Source organism: Scylla paramamosain, chromosome 10 (genome assembly GCF_035594125.1).
Source record: "Scylla paramamosain isolate STU-SP2022 chromosome 10, ASM3559412v1, whole genome shotgun sequence".
Lineage (NCBI taxonomy): Eukaryota > Metazoa > Arthropoda > Malacostraca > Decapoda > Portunidae > Scylla > Scylla paramamosain.
The window spans coordinates 22,948,298-22,966,594 of NC_087160.1; the positions used below are offsets into that span (position 1 = coordinate 22,948,298).

The 18,297-nt window shown below is 37.0% G+C and overlaps 2 protein-coding genes across 3 annotated transcripts in view; both read left to right on the forward strand.

Annotated features, from left to right (window-relative positions):
• Positions 1-398: 398 nt before the first annotated feature.
• On the forward strand, positions 399-7,746 carry LOC135104383 (phosphatidylinositol N-acetylglucosaminyltransferase subunit C-like). 2 transcript variants are annotated; one of them, XM_064011762.1, is made up of 7 exons: positions 401-1,412; positions 2,067-2,130; positions 3,318-3,448; positions 3,680-3,848; positions 5,764-5,911; positions 7,031-7,200; positions 7,617-7,746. In XM_064011762.1, exons 1-7 carry the CDS (start codon positions 1,319-1,321, stop codon positions 7,660-7,662), a joined length of 822 nt encoding a protein of 273 aa, XP_063867832.1. In that variant the 5' UTR covers positions 401-1,318; the 3' UTR covers positions 7,663-7,746. The 2 variants fall into 2 exon arrangements, with proteins under 2 accessions (XP_063867833.1, XP_063867832.1); XM_064011763.1 differs by lacking the exon at positions 3,318-3,448 and having other exon boundaries at positions 399-1,412.
• A 1,484-nt stretch (positions 7,747-9,230) lies between these two features.
• Positions 9,231-18,297, forward strand: part of LOC135104384 (nucleolar protein 14-like) — a 33,219-nt gene continuing 24,152 nt past the window's right edge. The window contains 5 exon segments of the mRNA XM_064011765.1: positions 9,231-9,365; positions 10,456-10,676; positions 12,266-12,415; positions 14,214-14,334; positions 17,736-17,995. Of these exon segments, the coding sequence (XP_063867835.1) occupies positions 9,287-9,365; positions 10,456-10,676; positions 12,266-12,415; positions 14,214-14,334; positions 17,736-17,995 (831 nt within the window). The 5' untranslated portion in view covers positions 9,231-9,286.

Below are 18,297 nucleotides of genomic sequence, written 5' to 3' on the forward strand. Positions count from 1 at the left end.
GGTTGCGTGTGAACGCCTTAATTGACTTACATGGGGATTGCACCAGTGACCACTGCTGTTTGAACCGCGCTGATGAAAGAGCCTAAAATGAATAAGTCACAAATTTATAAAAGTGTGGTAGATATTGTGCATCCCTGTCTTATTCCATTTCTACCTCCTCTTCTTTTCCTATCCCTATTTTCGTCTTATCCTTTGTATATACTTCTGCAATTATATTTATTAGTTTTGGGTGCACCATATTTCTCTTCAGGACTTCTAACAATTTTCCCCATTTAATATCATTATTAACCTTTGCAAAATTTACTGGAATAACTATTAATTGATGTTTTAATCTATAGATTTATTCTATGCAGTATTTCAATATAAATACATTGTTTACCTTGGAAAATTTACCTTGAGAATGTCATGGCTGACACTGCTGCTAAGATGGTCTTGTGGGATGTAAACATAACAGCTTCCTCTCCCTCTCTCCAGACTCAACACAAGACGCCTTATCTCTCGCGTGAGCCAATCCTTTTGGAACAACACACTCACCGACGCCTTGTGCATCCTGTGCATCACTTCTATGGGTCAGAACTGCAGAGACTCCTCCCAACAGGTCGTAGCCAGGGGTGAGGAAACAGTCCCACGTGCTGGATGTAGCTGTCACCGGCGTCCGCTTGGAGTAGTACCACACAACATTCACTGCTTATCTGCATCTCCCGCGTCTGACCCCCGACCCGTTTCCATTCACACCGTGCTTTGCTACGCAGCCAGCTTCTAGCCCCGGGGGCCGCCAGTTTTGACCTGCCCACACTGCTGGCGGCGGCAGGCGTTCATCTCTCACAACAGTCTGCGGTGATCTGCCTCACCTATATTCTCCTTAAGAAGACGGGGTGGCCTCCATGCCAGTGATCTCATCATAGCGCGTCACCAGGGCTCATAGCTCACAATCTCTTGGCTCTGAAGAAAGATTTCTCAGCGAACGTTCTTCTCACAGCACTGCCACTCCCACCGGACTGCTCTCCTCCACAGACTGACATCACTCCACATCCATGGGATTAAGGTGATTTCCAAGATCCCGGTCTTGCTTTCAAGACACTCAAGCGCACCAGGATTTTCCTCCAGAAGACAGGGCAACTGTCTTCTGGACAACCAGAATCTAACCACATAGCCTGCCTACTGCCAGCACCTGCATGGCCACATCAAATTCCTAACAAGAACAAAAGCAAGACAGAAAGGCAGTAGATTTGAATCCAGTGGAAGTATAGCAGATAGAGGGAGTAAGGATATGTAAACTGTAGTATCTCATCCTAAGAAGAAAAAGGAGAGGAGGAGCATGGAGCACCATGAGTGGAGGAGAGTGCTGTGGAAGAAGCAGCCATTCCCAGACAACTATGTGGGTGATTCCTTCCTCAGGGTTAGCAAGAAACGTAAGCATTCTGTCATCTCCACCTTGTTTACCTATTTTCTTTCTCCCTTCTCTTGTACATGCCTGCTTTCCTTTCTTATTTACTGTTCCATGTTTTTATGCTGAAACTTTGATAGAATCTTGTATAACATTAAATTGACATTAGCATTTTCATTTGAGGAGTATGTAAGATTAGGTTCAGATTAATTCAGTTCCTCAATTTCACTGCTGATCCCTTAACTATGTAGATCATGATTTTAAAACATATTTTTTTGCACACAAATAGTCACTATTTTGATATTAATAGCCTAAGATTATTGCCATAAAAAAAAATTATTTCACATTTTTTTGCATGATTATATCTTTGTTACATGTTAGATGTAATAATAATGATAATAAACGGTTTATTCTTTAGGCAGTTAACAAACAGAAAATGTACAGAGGGGGGTGGGGAAATACTTAACATTTATCCTAAAGCTAAGTCTAATCTAGAAGGGAAATACTATTGATTGATGGCTTGCACCATGGTGTGTGTGTGTGTGTGTGTGTGTGTGTGTGTGTGTGTGTGTGTGTGTGTGTGTGTGTGTGTGTGTGTGTGTGTGTGTGTATACTGTAGGAGCAAAGTTGCAGTATGTGTATAATGTATTTTTCACCCCAGTTTTCCTCTTTCCTACAGGAAAGGAATTATCTTTGTGTGAGGCATGTCATGGGGCATTGTCTGTCACCCATGAAATATGCAGGTAAGTTAATTACTTGATGGAATTATTATTCATGAGAAACTGGCCTTAGGCAGCAAAAAGTTATGTTATGTTTAAAAAAAAAAGGCCCTCTGTAGGTGCTAGTCCCTATATAATACAGTAAAAAGAAGAAAAAAAAAGAACATCCAAAATTTGAGAAGTGATAAGAGCAGTAATAATAATAGTAGCAACAGTAGACTGGTTAAAGCAGCATTTCTCAGCCAGGGTTTCCCAGAACCCTAGGGTTCACCAAAAGGTTCCTAGGGGCTCCACGAGAAAGAGTGAGATAAGCTAATGCACTTTTGAGTTTGTATTTAATTTCATATTCACAATATTACTGTAAATGCACAGCATATTATTGGTTATTGTAATATTGTAATATAGACATCATCCTATTCAACCTATTATGTTATTAGAAAATTTAACAACTTTTGGGGATATATTTAGTAATGTCTGTACAGCACCTTCACTAGTCAGTGCCCGCTCAGCAGATGGGACCTGTTCATAACTGATTTGTGTATCAAGTGACTCAGTACAGGACACATGCATGGTCATGGTCTGCATCAGTTGTCTCTGTGCTTCCTGGTGTGCAGGTACAGTCCCTCATTCATCCACAATATTCAATAAATTTCTTTTAGCATTAGCAATAAATTAATTTTTTCCTTAAACCAGTTATTAATATATATATATATATATATATATATATATATATATATATATATATATATATATATATATATATATATATATATATATATATATATATATATATATATATATATATATATATATATATATATATATATATTATTTACCACATGAACTACGATGAAAAAATGAGAAAGATATAGTATAGAATTTCTTTTGTGCAGGGGTCTCTTGAAACATTTAATTTATTTCAAGGGTTATGCAAGGATAAAAAGGTTGAGAAACACTGGATTAGAGGACTGTTTTGAATCTGATCATGATAATAAAAGCTACCTAATAATTGTGATCATCAGTTAATCAGAATTACCATGTAGTACTATAGCAAGGTGAAAAAAAATTAAAACATGTAGTGTTTGAAGATAGTGCATATGGACAGTTCTACTATTAAACATGTACCATAGCTAACCTACCTTACTATCATGCCTAGAGTGAGAAACTGTACGGCAATGATGATAATGAAAGATGAACTTGTTTCATTCCAGCTGTTTGGGTCTGGTGGTAATTTTCTTTGGAATATCAGAAAGTCATCTTAACTCTGCTTGTGTCCTGACCTTGACAGCAACAATGGGAGTGGGGGGCTACATTATCACCAGGACTAAGCTTATTACCTCAGGTGACCCTCATACTAAGCCTGTCTATGTGCTAGACTTGTCCTTAGTCATTTTGTATTGATATATTCTCAATTACTTTTCTCTTAGATTTCTGGTAGTGTATACTCATCTAACCAATGTATTCATTCAGCAGTCATTTACACTCTTAGTATCCCACAACATGCATGTTCTTAAAGTACTTCACCCTAAAACATGCACACTCACATGGACTCCTCTTACCTGGTGTTCATCAGTGCGAGATGACGTGAAGGTAGCGTGCTTCTACATGGTGCTGATTGCCTGTGCCTCACCCATAATCAAGAGTCTGACAGGGAGTGTTGCCACAGACTCCATCAACGCCTCTACCACCTTCCTCCTGCTCCTCCGTCTGGCTGTGCACGACTATGGAACAGAAGTGGCAATGTAAGAACACCAACTCCTATGGTCTGTCTCATGATGATTGCCTAGTGTCTCAGGAACACTTGCTTGTCACTTGATAAAGTGTTTAGTTCATTCAGTTCTCATGTGGAAGTGTTTGCTCATATTTGGAATTTCATGTTTTGTTTGCTTTTTATTGTTGACTTTTTATGTAGTGTTCAACTTTTGAAATTATTTATGTTATATTACATGGAACCTGATTTATTTTTTGTGCATTATTTGTGTTGTGTTATGAAGTAGATATTTACCCACCCGTGGGCCTAATAGTTTGAATGATATGTGTGTAAGCTTGTGGTGTTTTGTCTGGGCCACCCAATGTGGGATTTTCAGCTTGGTATTTTTTTTTTTTTTTATTTTTATTTTTTTTTTTTTATAATGTAGGAGGGACACTGGCTAAGGGCAACAAAAATACAATAAAAAAAATGCCCACTGAAATGGCAGTCCCATAAAAGGGTCCAAAGCGGTAGCCAAAAATTGAAGGATAAGTGTCTTGAAACCTCCCTCATGAAGGAATTCAAGTCATAGGAAGGTGGAAATACAGAAGCAGGCAGGGAGTTCCAGAGTTTACCAGAGAAAGGGATGAATGATTGAGAATATTAGTTAACTCTTGCATTAGAGAGGTGGACAGAATAGGTGTGAGAGAAAGAAGAAAGTCTTGTTCAGTGAGGCCATGGGAGGAGGGGAGCCATGCAGTTGGCAAGATCAGAAGAGCTGTTAGCATGAAAATAGCAGTAGAAGACAGCTAAAGATGCAACATTGCGGCGATGAGAGAGAGGCTGAAGACAGTCAGTTAGAGGAGAGGAGTTGATGAGATGAAAAGCTTTTGATTCCACCCTGTTTAGAAGAGCAGTATGAGTGGAACTCCCCCAGACATGTGAAGCATACTCCATACATTGACAGATAAGGTCCTTGTACAGAGTTAGCAGCGGGGGGGGGGTGAGAAAAATTGGCGGAGACGTCTCAGAACGCCTAACTTCATAGAAGCTGTTTTGGCTAGAGATGAGATGTGAAGTTTCCAGTTCAGATTATAAGTAAAGGAAAGGCTGAGGATGTTCATTGTAGAAGAGGGGGTCAGTTGAGTGTCACTAAAGAAGAGGGGTTAGTTGTCTGGAAGGTTGTGTCGAGTTGATAGATGGAGGAATTGGGTTTTTGAGGCATTGAACAATACCAAGTTTGCTCTGCCCCAATCAGAAATTTTAGAAAGATCAGAAGTCAAGCGTTCTGTGGCTTCCCTGTGTGAAATGTTTACCTCCTGAAGGGTTGGACATCTATGAAATGACGTGGAAAAGTGCAGGGTGGTATCATCAGTGCAGGAGTGGATAGGACAAGAAGTTTGGTTTAGAAGATCATTAATGAATAATAAGAAGAGAGTGGGTGACAGGACAGAACCCTGAGGAACACCACTGTTAATAGATTTAGGAGAAGAACAGTGACTGTCTACCACAGCAGCAATAGAACAGTCAGAAAGGAAACTTGAGATGAAGTTACAGAGAGAAGGATAGAAGCCATAGGAGGGTAGTTTAGAAATCAAAGCTTTGTGCCAGACTCTATCAAAAACTTTTGATATGTCCAAGGCATATGTAGTAGTTTGGAAATCAAAGCTTTGTGCTAGACTCTATCAAAAACTTTTGATATGTCCAAGGCATATGTAGATAGGTAGAATTGGTCCAGGAAAAAAAGATTTGCAATTTAATTTATATTAACATATGAATACCATGTGATGGGATATAATGTATTGTTTTTATTTATATTTTATCCCAGGGAAATAACAATACATAACCAGTCTTCCTGTTCATGCACCTGTCAACAATTTTGAATCAACATTGCATTTAGGCACACTTACACTTCATATTAGGTACAGTATCACCCATCACCAAATCACTTTATTCTCAACCTGCAGAGTGAATCCAACTGTGTCTCACAATGTGGGTCTCTTTGCTTCGGTGTGTTTGGCATCCAGGTTGGAGAGTGACCTGGATGTCTTCACTCTGATGACTGTGGCGGTGACTTTCTTCACCCTCTTCCCCAGCTTCAGGAGATACTTTCAGGTGTGTTACAACTCAAAGATAAATTCAGGGGTTCCCTGGATGAAGTTTGTAATTGTAACGTTTTTTTCTCTCTCTGTCTGTCTCTGTCTCTCTCTGTCTGTCTCTGTCTCTCTCTCTCTGTCTGTCTGTCTGTCTGTCTGTCTGTCTGTCTGTCTGTCTGTCTGTCTGTCTGTCTCTGTCTGTCTGTCTGTCTGTCTCTCTCTCTCTCTCTCTCTCTCTCTCTCTCTCTCTCTCTCTCTCTCTCTCTCTCTCTCTCTCTCTCTCTCTCTCTCTCTCTCTCTCTCTCTCTCTCTCTCTCTCTCTCTCTCTCTCTCTGTCTGTCTGTCTGTCTGTCTGTCTGTCTGTCTGTCTCTCTCTGTCTGTCTGTCTGTCTGTCTGTCTGTCTGTCTGTCTGTCTCTCTCTGTCTGTCTGTCTCTCTCTGTCTGTCTGTCTGTCTGTCTGTCTGTCTGTCTGTCTGTCTGTCTGTCTGTCTGTCTGTCTGTCTGTCTCTCTCTCTCTCTCTCTCTCTCTCTCTCTCTCTCTCTCTCTCTCTCTCTCTCTCTCTCTCTCTCTCTCTCTCTCTCTCTCTCTCTCTCTCTCTCTCTCTCTCTCTCTCTCTCTCTCTCTCTCTCTCTCTCTCTCTCTCTCTCTCTCGTTTTGGGCAACAAAAAGAAAGTAAAAAAAAAAAAAAACACTGAGATGCCAGTCCCTAAAGAGAGCAGCCAGATTCCTTCTATAAGTTAGTATAAATAAAAGTATATAATTACAGGTCATAGGGTAATGGAATGGTTTAATATATATATATATATATATATATATATATATATATATATATATATATATATATATATATATATATATATATATATATATATATATATATATAATATATATATATATATGGAGCAGAGCAAGTGAGGGGCATGTTAAAGAATATAGCAGGAAGGGGCTGTGCACTCTCACCACTATCTTTATTTCATAGAATGGAATGGAATAGATTAGACACTTTATTTTCCAGTTCTTCATAGTAAGAATGATAATGATAAAGTAGTACATTGTCCTTTTCCAATGCTGCTTCATTGTGCTTCTGTCAATGTGAAAATTAATGAGTTTAGAAACAAGTATTATTTTCTTGACAGAACCAGCTGGGCTACAGGTGGTCCATGGTCGTGACATTGGTGGTGGCAGTGATTACAGTGTCAGGAGTACTGCTGTATGCTCCCCATCTCCTGCTGCTCTTCCTCATAGCTCTGTTTGTCTGCAACTTCCTTATTCCATTGTTGTATGTCTCCCTCCAGGGATATAAACAGTAAGTCAAAGCTTCTGCCTTAACAGTAGTCATAGTCAGTATTCAATGAACTTTCTGCATTGATTTGCACTGAGAAAGCATTTTATCTCAATCTTAAATCCTCCATTCTGATACATATTTAGATCACAGGAGTGAGAATTGAGGAGGAACACTAAATTTTGCAGAAGTTAGTGCAGTAGACTACTCAGTTTGTGACAATGACTATGACAGTATTAAACTATTAAATTGCTTAGTTCCTATGTGAATACCAAGCCAAGTGGAATAATTATTGTTACTACCAACACAAGTAACTTAAACAACCAATGCTGCAATACAAATAAGACTAGGGAAATGTTTCATCATAACTTGTTGAAACAGAACATTACATTTAAATCATTAAGACATGTTAATACTCATGCTATATATTTAATTTTCAGAAATATATATGGACCGTGGGATGAAGCACAGATTGAAGGCAGATAAAAAATCTTAAGTACATTATAAGGTATACCAATTGATTTTTGAAATACAAAATAATAAATTAATACAGTACAGCTCATCATACAAGATGCCTTTGAGTTACATTCCTATGTTAAAGATTGGGATGTTACATCACATATGTTTTGGGTAGAGGTAAAGCTTCTTCCAAACAGCACAGTAAGGTGAGAATCATTCTAGCCCATCACATTAGCTTGTATCCAAACATAGACAAATACAACCATTACAAAGCTAAAATTGCTACAGCCTTTATGCACCAGTTCACTAATGTTTTAATCTTTGTTCATGGAGAACCAATATTAAGAAAAATCTTTCTCTGTTGGATGTGACTTGCACTTCAGTCTGTAAATATGAAAAACGGTTATCAATGAAAATATTTTCCATTTGTTTTGTTGTGTTTTGCATGGGCACTGTAGTGATGGCTGTGCCTCTAAAGGCATGTCATTTGTTCAACTCATGAATGCCAATAGTAAACCTTGGATTTGTTGGATCTTTTTATTTATTTATTTATATATATATATATATATATATATATATATATATATATATATATATATATATATATATATATATATATATATATATATATATATATATATATATATATATATATATATATATATATATCATGTGGCCTATGGTTTAGTGCAGTACTGTGATAGTGATAATTCTAAAGCAATTCGACTTCGTAACATTCCTGATATTGTGAAGAAAGTGTCTCATTAATATATATATATATATATATATATATATATATATATATATATATATATATATATATATATATATATATATATATATATATATATATATATATGCCTCTGCTAGTTGGGGACCTGAGGAGGTATGAGCTGATTTTCCATGGAATGATTACTGCTTCCGTGTCAGAGACTCGTCTCTGTGTGATGAGTGCATTCTGAGTTAAGGCATGATATGAATGAAAGAGCGGAGAAGGCAGAAAGGGAATAGATGATGGTACTAATGGGACTGTGAAGAGAGACGAATGAAAGGATAATTCAGGCAGTGAAGGAGTTTCTGGAGAGAATATGGCGTGCCAGATGTAGGGACAATTAGTTTTTTTTTTTTTTTTTTTTTTTTTTATCTGCCCTTCAAAGGCCTGCCTCAGGAGTGATCCCGAGCCACCTGTAGTATTAAGATCAAGGTTGCCCTTCTACGCATGCGCATCATCGCGTTAGCAGTTAATTTAGCCAAATGTATCAGGAATGTAGGAGTTAGTGGTGTGATAGATGCTGTATGATTCAGCATGCCGTTTTCTGTTTGTTGTTCTTTTTTTTCTGTACAGAAGTGCTGATACAAAGGCATTGGGAGGAATACTGAGGCTCTTGTAAGATCAAGATCAAGAGCATCATAACATACAGCATGCGAGTCTCTTGAGCTCTAAGGTTTAATTTCGTTTTTATTTTTTTTCTACAACCTTATATAGTGATTACGGACGCGGACGCAGGTATCTAGCTGGTAAGTGTAGTCATGTGTTTATTTCTTCTTGATTTATTGATTTGAAAGTTCGTGAAATGTATGAGTTAAACGCCCAGCAGCCGAAAAGCGATGCAGTAATCGCGGCTGGCCTCACAATCTGACTTCATGGTGTATGATTTCGTCAGCCACTAAGCCAGTCGTGTCCATGGGTCTCCAGAGCAGCGGTGTGTTACCGTGCAGCAGGTATTACGGTAAAGGATAAGTCTGCAGTTCCGTACAATATTTCCAGTTGCTTAGCGTCTTCCCAATGCATAACATACTTAAGTGATGTGATAAGGCGTATCTTATTGTGATGAAAGCAACCATATCTAAGTGATGTGAAAAAAGCGGATCTTATTGTGAGGAAAGCAACCATATCTAACACAAGACAAATACAAGATTCACAGTGGGGTAAATTTTTACTTTCTTGTCCATCTCAAGCTGTGATGGCCGTCATGTTCTTGATCTTGCCTCTGCTGGTAGCATTCTAACCTAACTAAACCTAGCCTAACCTAAGCCTAATCGAACCTAACAAAAACGGTAAATATGAAATAGAGCTGCAGCTGTAGTAGGCAGCTTCCTAATTTATTTTTGATGGCAAGCGGCTTTATAATAAATTTCCAAGGCATATATATGAGGTTGAAAATACTCAGAATAAAAGACTATCTGATGAGAGAGTGGTTAGAATTGCTGCTGTTTCATGGACAAGAAAGTAAAATAATACCCACAATGATAGCTCTAAATGAGGGATATCATGCCATGTGTTGTTAAACAAATCCACCGATGACTAAAAGGAGATGATGAATTTACAGTTATACATAGATGAAAAAAAAAAATGAATATTAACCTGATCTAACCCCTAGGAAACATACGTATGGAATGTGGCATGAGATAAGAAACTTTGCAAAGCAGTTGATTAACCTGTAGTGAACACTGGGTGGTTGATTGACAGAAGCAGTGATATCACAAGGTGATTAGACAATGTACAGGTGCATTGTATTCCAGTGTGATAAACAAATTCCTCAGAACAACAGAATAGTTTGTTTACATGTCAGTGAGAGATCCCATAAAACAAAGACAAACAGATATTTGGTTAATTCCTCAAAATTTGTTACTGATACCATTACTGATTTCTGATGAGTTATGAAGGAATTCAGATTTGTGGGATCTGAGACAGGAGACAGCAATGCATGCATGTTGTGCACTATGAAACTGCAGTAATATCTGTAGTGTTATTGATCTGTATTCTTGAGGTCTCATTGTCATTTTTCATTGATTTTTTTTTTTCCTTCCTTTTTACAGGATTATTGACATATTTCCCTACTGAGGTGTTGGAAATGGGAAAGAAGGGAAAGTTCAGGCCTAGAGCTGGAACAAATCAGCACCAAGCTGGTCAAGCCAAAGGAAAGAAGCATAATCCCTTTGAAATTCATATCAATCGAATGAAGCATGATGTTGTGGGGCGAAAGAGCAAGACAGACAGAGGCTTGCCAGGGGTGTCCAGAGCTAAAGCAGTAAAGAAGGTAGGAAGATCAGCTTCCAGATCTTTTATGGTGGTCTTTCTCTAAATTTTGTCATGCAGATAATAGTTTTTTTTTTTTTTTTTTTTTTTTTACTTATTTTTTCTTATTTATTTATTTATTTTTATTTATTTTTTTCAGTCTACACTAATAAGAGATATGATCAGGTGAATTTCCTACACCCTTATATATCAGAACAACACTGTTTGTTTTCTTCCATTTCAAAGGTATATCACAATGCATACCATATATTTCAGCATGTAAGACAGCACTTGAATCATCCTAAAAAGTCACAAAAAACTGGGTCATCCTATATTTCAGATACAAAAAACAATGACATCAAAATATTATGCAAAATACCATTGTAATGTGGATTTGAATTGTTTTGAATTGTAAATATAGGAACACGTTTTGAGAAAATGCACTGAAACGTAATGCCGTTGAAAAGAGAAGATGAATCTCTCCAAATTGCATGTTGTATAAGGATGAAGCCCATATACTGAGAAAAAAATTCAAGAATGTCATTGTATCTAATTTAAAAAAAAAACATGATATATAGGAGAAGATTACGGCCAACAGCCAGACACAGGCAGGCATCGCAAGGCAAGGAATTGTTTATGTTTAGGAAAACTGATCATGCCATACATTATCTATCCATAATTTATCACTGGTAATACATTCAAGGTATTTTATTCATTGTACTGGTATATCATTGTCCCAGTTGTCTGGTGCTCACAGATCTAAATTTCACCACGGATGGTTTGGTAGTTTGGGTGTTTTCTTATACCATTGTTATCAGCAAAAACCATTATATTCAAACCAAAATTGGGCAGTCATCTTATCTGAAAGTCATTTTATCTGGCAAAATATATGGTATGTATTGTCCTTGCTGATTATTTTGCACATTTCCTTAGGATCCATTCTGTGTACCTGCTCTCTGGTTTTATTGCTTCTTCCCTATATATTTTAACAATTTAATTTAGTTTCTTCCCACTTCTCTTTCTTTCAGAATTTTAACCACCTCATTCACTTGCATCTCCTCCATCTCTAGGGGTCTCACATGGTTTTCAAATTCCACAAACTTCTGCCCCTTTAACAAAATTGACTGGAAGTTGTTATTTGGTGCTTCACATACGAGTACATTGCATATGCTTTCCTCTTATCTTTAGTCTCTATGTATACTTCTTTGTTCTTTTTATTAATTTATTTTTATATAATTTTATATATATATTTATTTATTTATTTTATTTATTTTATTTGTTTATTTATTTATTTTTATTTAATTATTTATTTTTATTTATTTTATTTATTTATTTATTCATTCATTTATTTATTTGTTTTCATTTTAATTTTATTTTTTTCTCTTATTTATTTATTTATTTTATATTTTTTGCTATCAATAGATTTATGAAGCAATTTACATTTTGTTCAGCTCATGGTCACATTATTCTTATCATATTTCTTGTTTTGTATGTATTTGTAATTACATGTTGTTTTGTACCTTCTTGTAGTCTTGCTATGACAAAATAACAATACTTGTGCAAAGTGAACACTCTTGACTGCTTGTATAAAGTAAACTCTTGTATTTTCAGAGAGAAAAAACTTTATTACAAGAATACAAAGTTCGTCACAAGACCAATATTTTCTTGGATAGACGGATTGGTGAAAACAATTCTCATATGGATCCAGAGAAGAAAATGGCTCTTCGTCTTGCTGCAGAAAAAAGACGACAGTTTGGGAAGGTAAAACCTTTATTTAAAAAAAAAAACACAGTTTGTTAATTCTATCAGTGGATGCTGCTGTTGGTGTTCTGTTAGATATATAAAAAGGTAACATGATTTATTTAGTAGTTAGTGCCTTATTCCAAAATCTGAAACCTCCAAAAATCCAGAATTTTTTCAGGTGCTGATATTATCTATAATGGATCCAAATTTTGATGTAATTTAACACAAAGTGGTAAAGTAATGTTATAGACTATATCAATGCTATCAAAATAATATCACTTTAGTTAGTGATGCATTTTTCTCTGTGATACTTTTTTTTTTGTTATTATGACCCAGGATTCAGCCTTCACAGCTGCCACTATATTCAGGTCACCATTCCTTAGACTAGCTCCTTCTAGCCTAGTGCAGGCAAAAACTTGATGAATCCAGGCAGTTACTGGTTGCCCACAGCTATCAAACCTCTGAGATTGCCACTCTGTTCAACCCACCAACCAAGAAGGGAGTATAACAAATGTCAAACAAATGCCAAATGCTCAGAAAGAATTGCAAACCACTTGCTAGAACAAAGGACACACACACAGAGATGAGACTTATAATATTCTGTGTACAACCTCCCATGTAATGGGTCAAACCACGCTCAACAGAATATCACATCCTCCCACCCATGTACAGTCTATGTGCAGTCCCCTGGAGGAGTACAGACAGCCACACATGGACAGAATGTTATGAAGTCCTCTGGCTTCAGAGCTCCCAGCAGTAAGCTCTGAATAGCAGTTGCATTTAACTGCACAAAACACCAAAGCCACAAGAGCACAACAACAAACAGACATCAGGAGAGGCCACCACCTGCTCCTACAGGGATGTCAGGAGGCTCAGTGAAACTGAAGAATCAGTGCAAAGGAATTATCTTCTCAAATTACAAACAAATGACACTCACAGGCAGGTTCCTGGAGATGTCAGTCCTACCTATACAGAAAGAGGCCTATGGCCTTGAATACTCAAGTAATATCTACTAAAAGGGCCCTTTAATATATATCTCCCCTGGGTTTCCTTGCCTCTCTCTGCCTCTCTCTCATGTGTGTTACTCCTGGCCTTGCCCAACACCAGCTGAACAAAGGAGACAGTGCAAAATATGCTCCTTCCTTGTGCATCAGAGCATTGGCTACAGGATCATGTGATGAGGGGGGAAGGGGGAGGGCAGGGAAAGGACAGAGAGGGGAAGTCAGTCTCGTACCATCCTGACCTCACACACACTAGGCTCAACTTTACTTTAATAGCAGCAGCATTTTACAAAAACCACTGTGAGCACATCAGAGGGGCTGGGTGAGATTTAACACTTTTGCCAAGGAGGGCAATTCTTCTACTATATCAAGTAATGATTGCAGCTCTGGGAGACATGAGAAAGTGGATGAAAATTTGAGGGAAATGAAGTGGTGTGGTGAGGAGCAGTATTACATTAAATTACAGAGCACAGGCAGGAATTATCACACCTGAGGCATCATTTGTCTTCCTCTTCACTGATTCCTTTCTTCTCTTTCTCTGTTGCACTACTTCTCTCTTTTTTCTACAGCACCACTCATAATAATTATATAACCTAATCATTTCTTGCTCTGGGTAATATCTATAGAAAAGAAAATGCAAAACTATTTCATTGTTAGTCTCATGGAATCACATTTTGTATTACTTAAAACTTTCATAGCAGTTGTAGATTTTAGATTTTTGGCTGCCTTTCTTGACCTTTACCCAGACTAAGATCAATCAAGCCATCTTTGCTTGACTGAAAGTCGTATTTGATTGGTGTTTATTCTTTAAACAGAAGTCACTTTTCAACTTGAATGAGGATGAAGAATTGACTCATGCAGGCCATGCTCTTGATGACTCCAACTTGAATGACAAGCTCAGCCTCAGTGATGATGAAGATGATGACATGCTGGATGGTAACTCTTTCAAGGAATGACTTCATAAGGCTACAGATGATTGATAGAAAAATATATAGATGAATAGTCCAGTCAAGTGAAAAACAAAATATTAATATGAATAACATGAATGATAATGACCATAAAAGTTGAGAGATGGATTTAGTCACACATATATATATATATATATATATATATATATATATATATATATATATATATATATATATATATATATATATATATATATATATATATATATATATATATATATTATATATATATATATATATATATATATATATATATATATATATATATATATATATATATATATATATATATATATATATATATATATATATGTGTGTGTGTGTGTGTGTGTGTGTGTGTGTAGGTACAGTGGAACCTTGGTTACCAAATACATCCTTTTTTCAAACAAATTGGTTTTCAAACAAAATTTTGAACTCATAATTGCTTTGGTTGCTGTATCATAATACAGTTCTCAAACAAAGTTACTTGATTTCAAATACTTAAAGACAAACAAAAGCTGTTGTTTATTACTAATTTATAGTTTCCTTTGTTGTTATGTATTTAGAGGAGAGACACAGTGGGTAAGACTAATTCAATCTCTGAAATAAGGTAAATGTGATCTGCTTGAAGAGCCTCAATGTAAACAAACAGTTTGGCTGTCTCAGGAGTAATTCTTACCCACCCATGGCTCTCTTGATGATACAACGCCATCACTGCTGCACAACTGCATTTTCCCAGTAGCTTTTCCCTGCAGCAAGATGTCTAATTGTTATGATAACCTTAATTTTGGTGGTAAGTCAGTTATTCCTCTCTGTGTTACTCTGTAGGGCTTCCCTCACTAGATTGGTGACAAAAAGAATACCTGCATGATCTAAATAATATCTTCTGATGAGTTCTGTGTCTCTAAGTTAATTCACTACATCCTTTCTGGATAAATAATTTGTGAGCTGGAGATGTTGTGGTGCAGCCATCTTAGCAGCAGGAGCATCTGTCATAAGCCACTAAGACAGGGTTGTTGGTGACCGGTAACAGATTAATCCAATTTACATTAATTCCTTTAAAGAAAATAGTTTCAGTTTCCAAACATTTCAAACTTCTAAGGGCATTCAGGAACTAATTAAGTTCAAGAACTCGGGTTTCACTGTGTGTGTGTATGTGTGTATATATATATATATATATATATATATATATATATATATATATATATATATATATATATATATATATATATATATATACCGTATTTGATGGCTCATAAGACGCACGGGCTCATAAGACGCACCCAGTTCTGGCATGTATTGAAATAGAAAAAAACAAAAATTAACAGATTTAGGCTATCGATATGAAGTCAAGGAATTCAAGCGACATTTGAAGACTCTCACGTGCATTTAGATCACTATTAGATACCAATACTCAGCATTTAAAAGTTTAATTTATGCTAGCAGCTTACTTGTTCTTTTTGGGGTTTTGTTGAGGCTGTGATGGCCGTGACATCACAGCCTGGCGTCCCAAAGGTGTGGTATACAGGTAGTGTTTCAGACTAGATACAGTGGAGCTGGTTGGATTTCTGGAGTCAAATCTTGGTAAGGTTGCGGGCCTTGAAAGCCAGAACGTAATGGTTCGGTTGAGGGTATTGAAAGACAAGATTGTACCAATCCTGCTGACGTGTAAACACAATCTTCTTATTGGTATTTTAGTTGGGGCCATGCAGACTGTGATGTCACAGCCTCTAGTGCCCAAAAGGTGTGGTAAGCAGGGGAGTTTCAGTCTTAATGCGGTTCAGCTGAATGTAAACATTAACTGCACCTAGCTCTTGGCGGCACCATTAACTGAGGGACTACAGTGATAATAAAATTTTTTCATACTTTATTTTTTAGCATCTTTCACATGTAATTCTTATGCAGTATTTTAGTACATTTTCAAAGCCAAAGGATGTGTAAAAGCATAAGCTATTACATGAATATTATGCAGATCATCACCTCAAGCCAGCCTATCCCATGACACTCAATTCCTTTATAGAAGAAATATTCGTTCTCAAGGTGTATTAGTCTATTTTCATAAAAGAAAAGTTTCTCTAGCTTCAATATTTTTCATATGTATGCAAAGCAAGAATGTTAAAAAGATAGGTTCAATTTTAATTGTATGAAAGTGTGGCTATTGTCTTACCTCAATCAGTAACGGCGTCACACTCGGTGTCACCGAGTACGTCACGTCGGAGCGCAACTGACCGCGTTTGAAACCTTGCCAGAACCTTCTCCACAAATCCAACCAGCTCCATCACATCTAGTCTAATATTATAATTGGATACCTCACCTTTGGGGCATCAAAGGCTGTGACATCACAACCTACACTGCCCCAACAAAACTCCAAGAAGAAGTGGTGCATGGTTAAGCAAATTCTTCCTGACTGGTCAAAGTCTATGTGGATTACCAGTAAGTATGAGATACTACACATTGGTACCTTGAAAGAAAGAGCATTTTGTGGCGTACTACCAATCATGACTTTATTTAGTTGTGCAAAGACATCTGTGGTTTGAATTTAGAGCCTCTGTTGCCGTAGACTTGTAACCTATTACTGCCTCAAAGTTGGACCTTTGCCTCATTGGACGCAGGCTAATTTACTGACCCTTTTTCTGAGAAAAAAGTAGCGTCTTATGAGCCATCAAATACGGTATATATATATATATATATATATATATATATATATATATATATATATATATATATATATATATATATATATATATATATATATATATATGTGTGTGTGTGTGTGTGTGTGTGTGTGTGTGTGTGTGTGTTTCCGTTTTTTAAGTCACAGGAGGAAATGCTTGGAGCTCAGTGGTCCTTGTTTTCTTTCCATGTAAGAATTGAGATAAAGAAAATCTCTCTCTCTCTCTCTCTCTCTCTCTCTCTCTCTCTCTCTCTCTCTCTCTCTCTCTCTCTCTCTCTCTCTCTCTGTCTCTGTCTCTCTCTCTCTCTCTCTCTCTCTCTCTCTCTCTCTCTCTCTCTCTCTCTCTCTCTCTCTCTCTCTCTCTCTCTCTCTCTCTCTCTCTCCCTCCCTCTCCCTCTCCCTCTCTCTCTCTCTCTCTCTCTCTCTCTCTCTCTCTCTCTCTCTCTCTCTCTCTCTCTCTCTCTCTCTCTCTCTCTCTCTCTCTCTCTCTCTCTCTCTCCCTCCCTCCCTCCCTCCCTCCCTCCCTCCCTCCCTCCCTCCCTCCCTCCCTCTCTCTCTCTCTCTCTCTCTCTCTCTCTCTCTCTCTCTCTCTCTCTCTCTCTCTCTCTCTCTCTCTCTCTCTCTCTCTCTCTCTCTCTCTCTCTCTCTCTCTCTCTCTCTCTCTCTCTATGGATGTGGAGCTTTACATTATTTTTTTATTTATTTATTTTTTTAAGCCAAGTTTGTGAAGGAGCAACATTTTGGTGGTGGAGGACTACTCACCAAGCTGGATGGTGCTGATGAAACTGACAAAGAGAAACCCAAAAGTAGAAAGGAATGGATTGATGAAATTATTGCTGAGTCAAAGAAAAAGAAGGCAGAATCCAGGAAAGAAAAAGAGGAGCAGTATGAGGCTGTCAGCAAACTTAACTCAGAACTTCAGTCATTTATGAAGTTGATGGCAAATCAGGCAATGACCAAAGATGATAAGGACAATGTAAGTAGACATATGATGTTCATTTGCCAAGACTGATCTGTGAGGCATTTAGCATAAACATGCTATAATATAAAAAACATTTCTAAGCTGAATAAGATATTCTTATTTACATGTATTTCAGTTGTCTAAAAGTGTGTAAAGTAATATGTTCAAGTTCATTAGCTTATCTGTATTACCCATCACATAATGCCTTATGATTACCCTGTAGTACTTACACATTTTGATTTTTTACCTTTTTTTTTTTGTCACAAAGATCCATGTTTGTGATGTAATTCTGCTACTTTGGCATATTTCTTTTAATG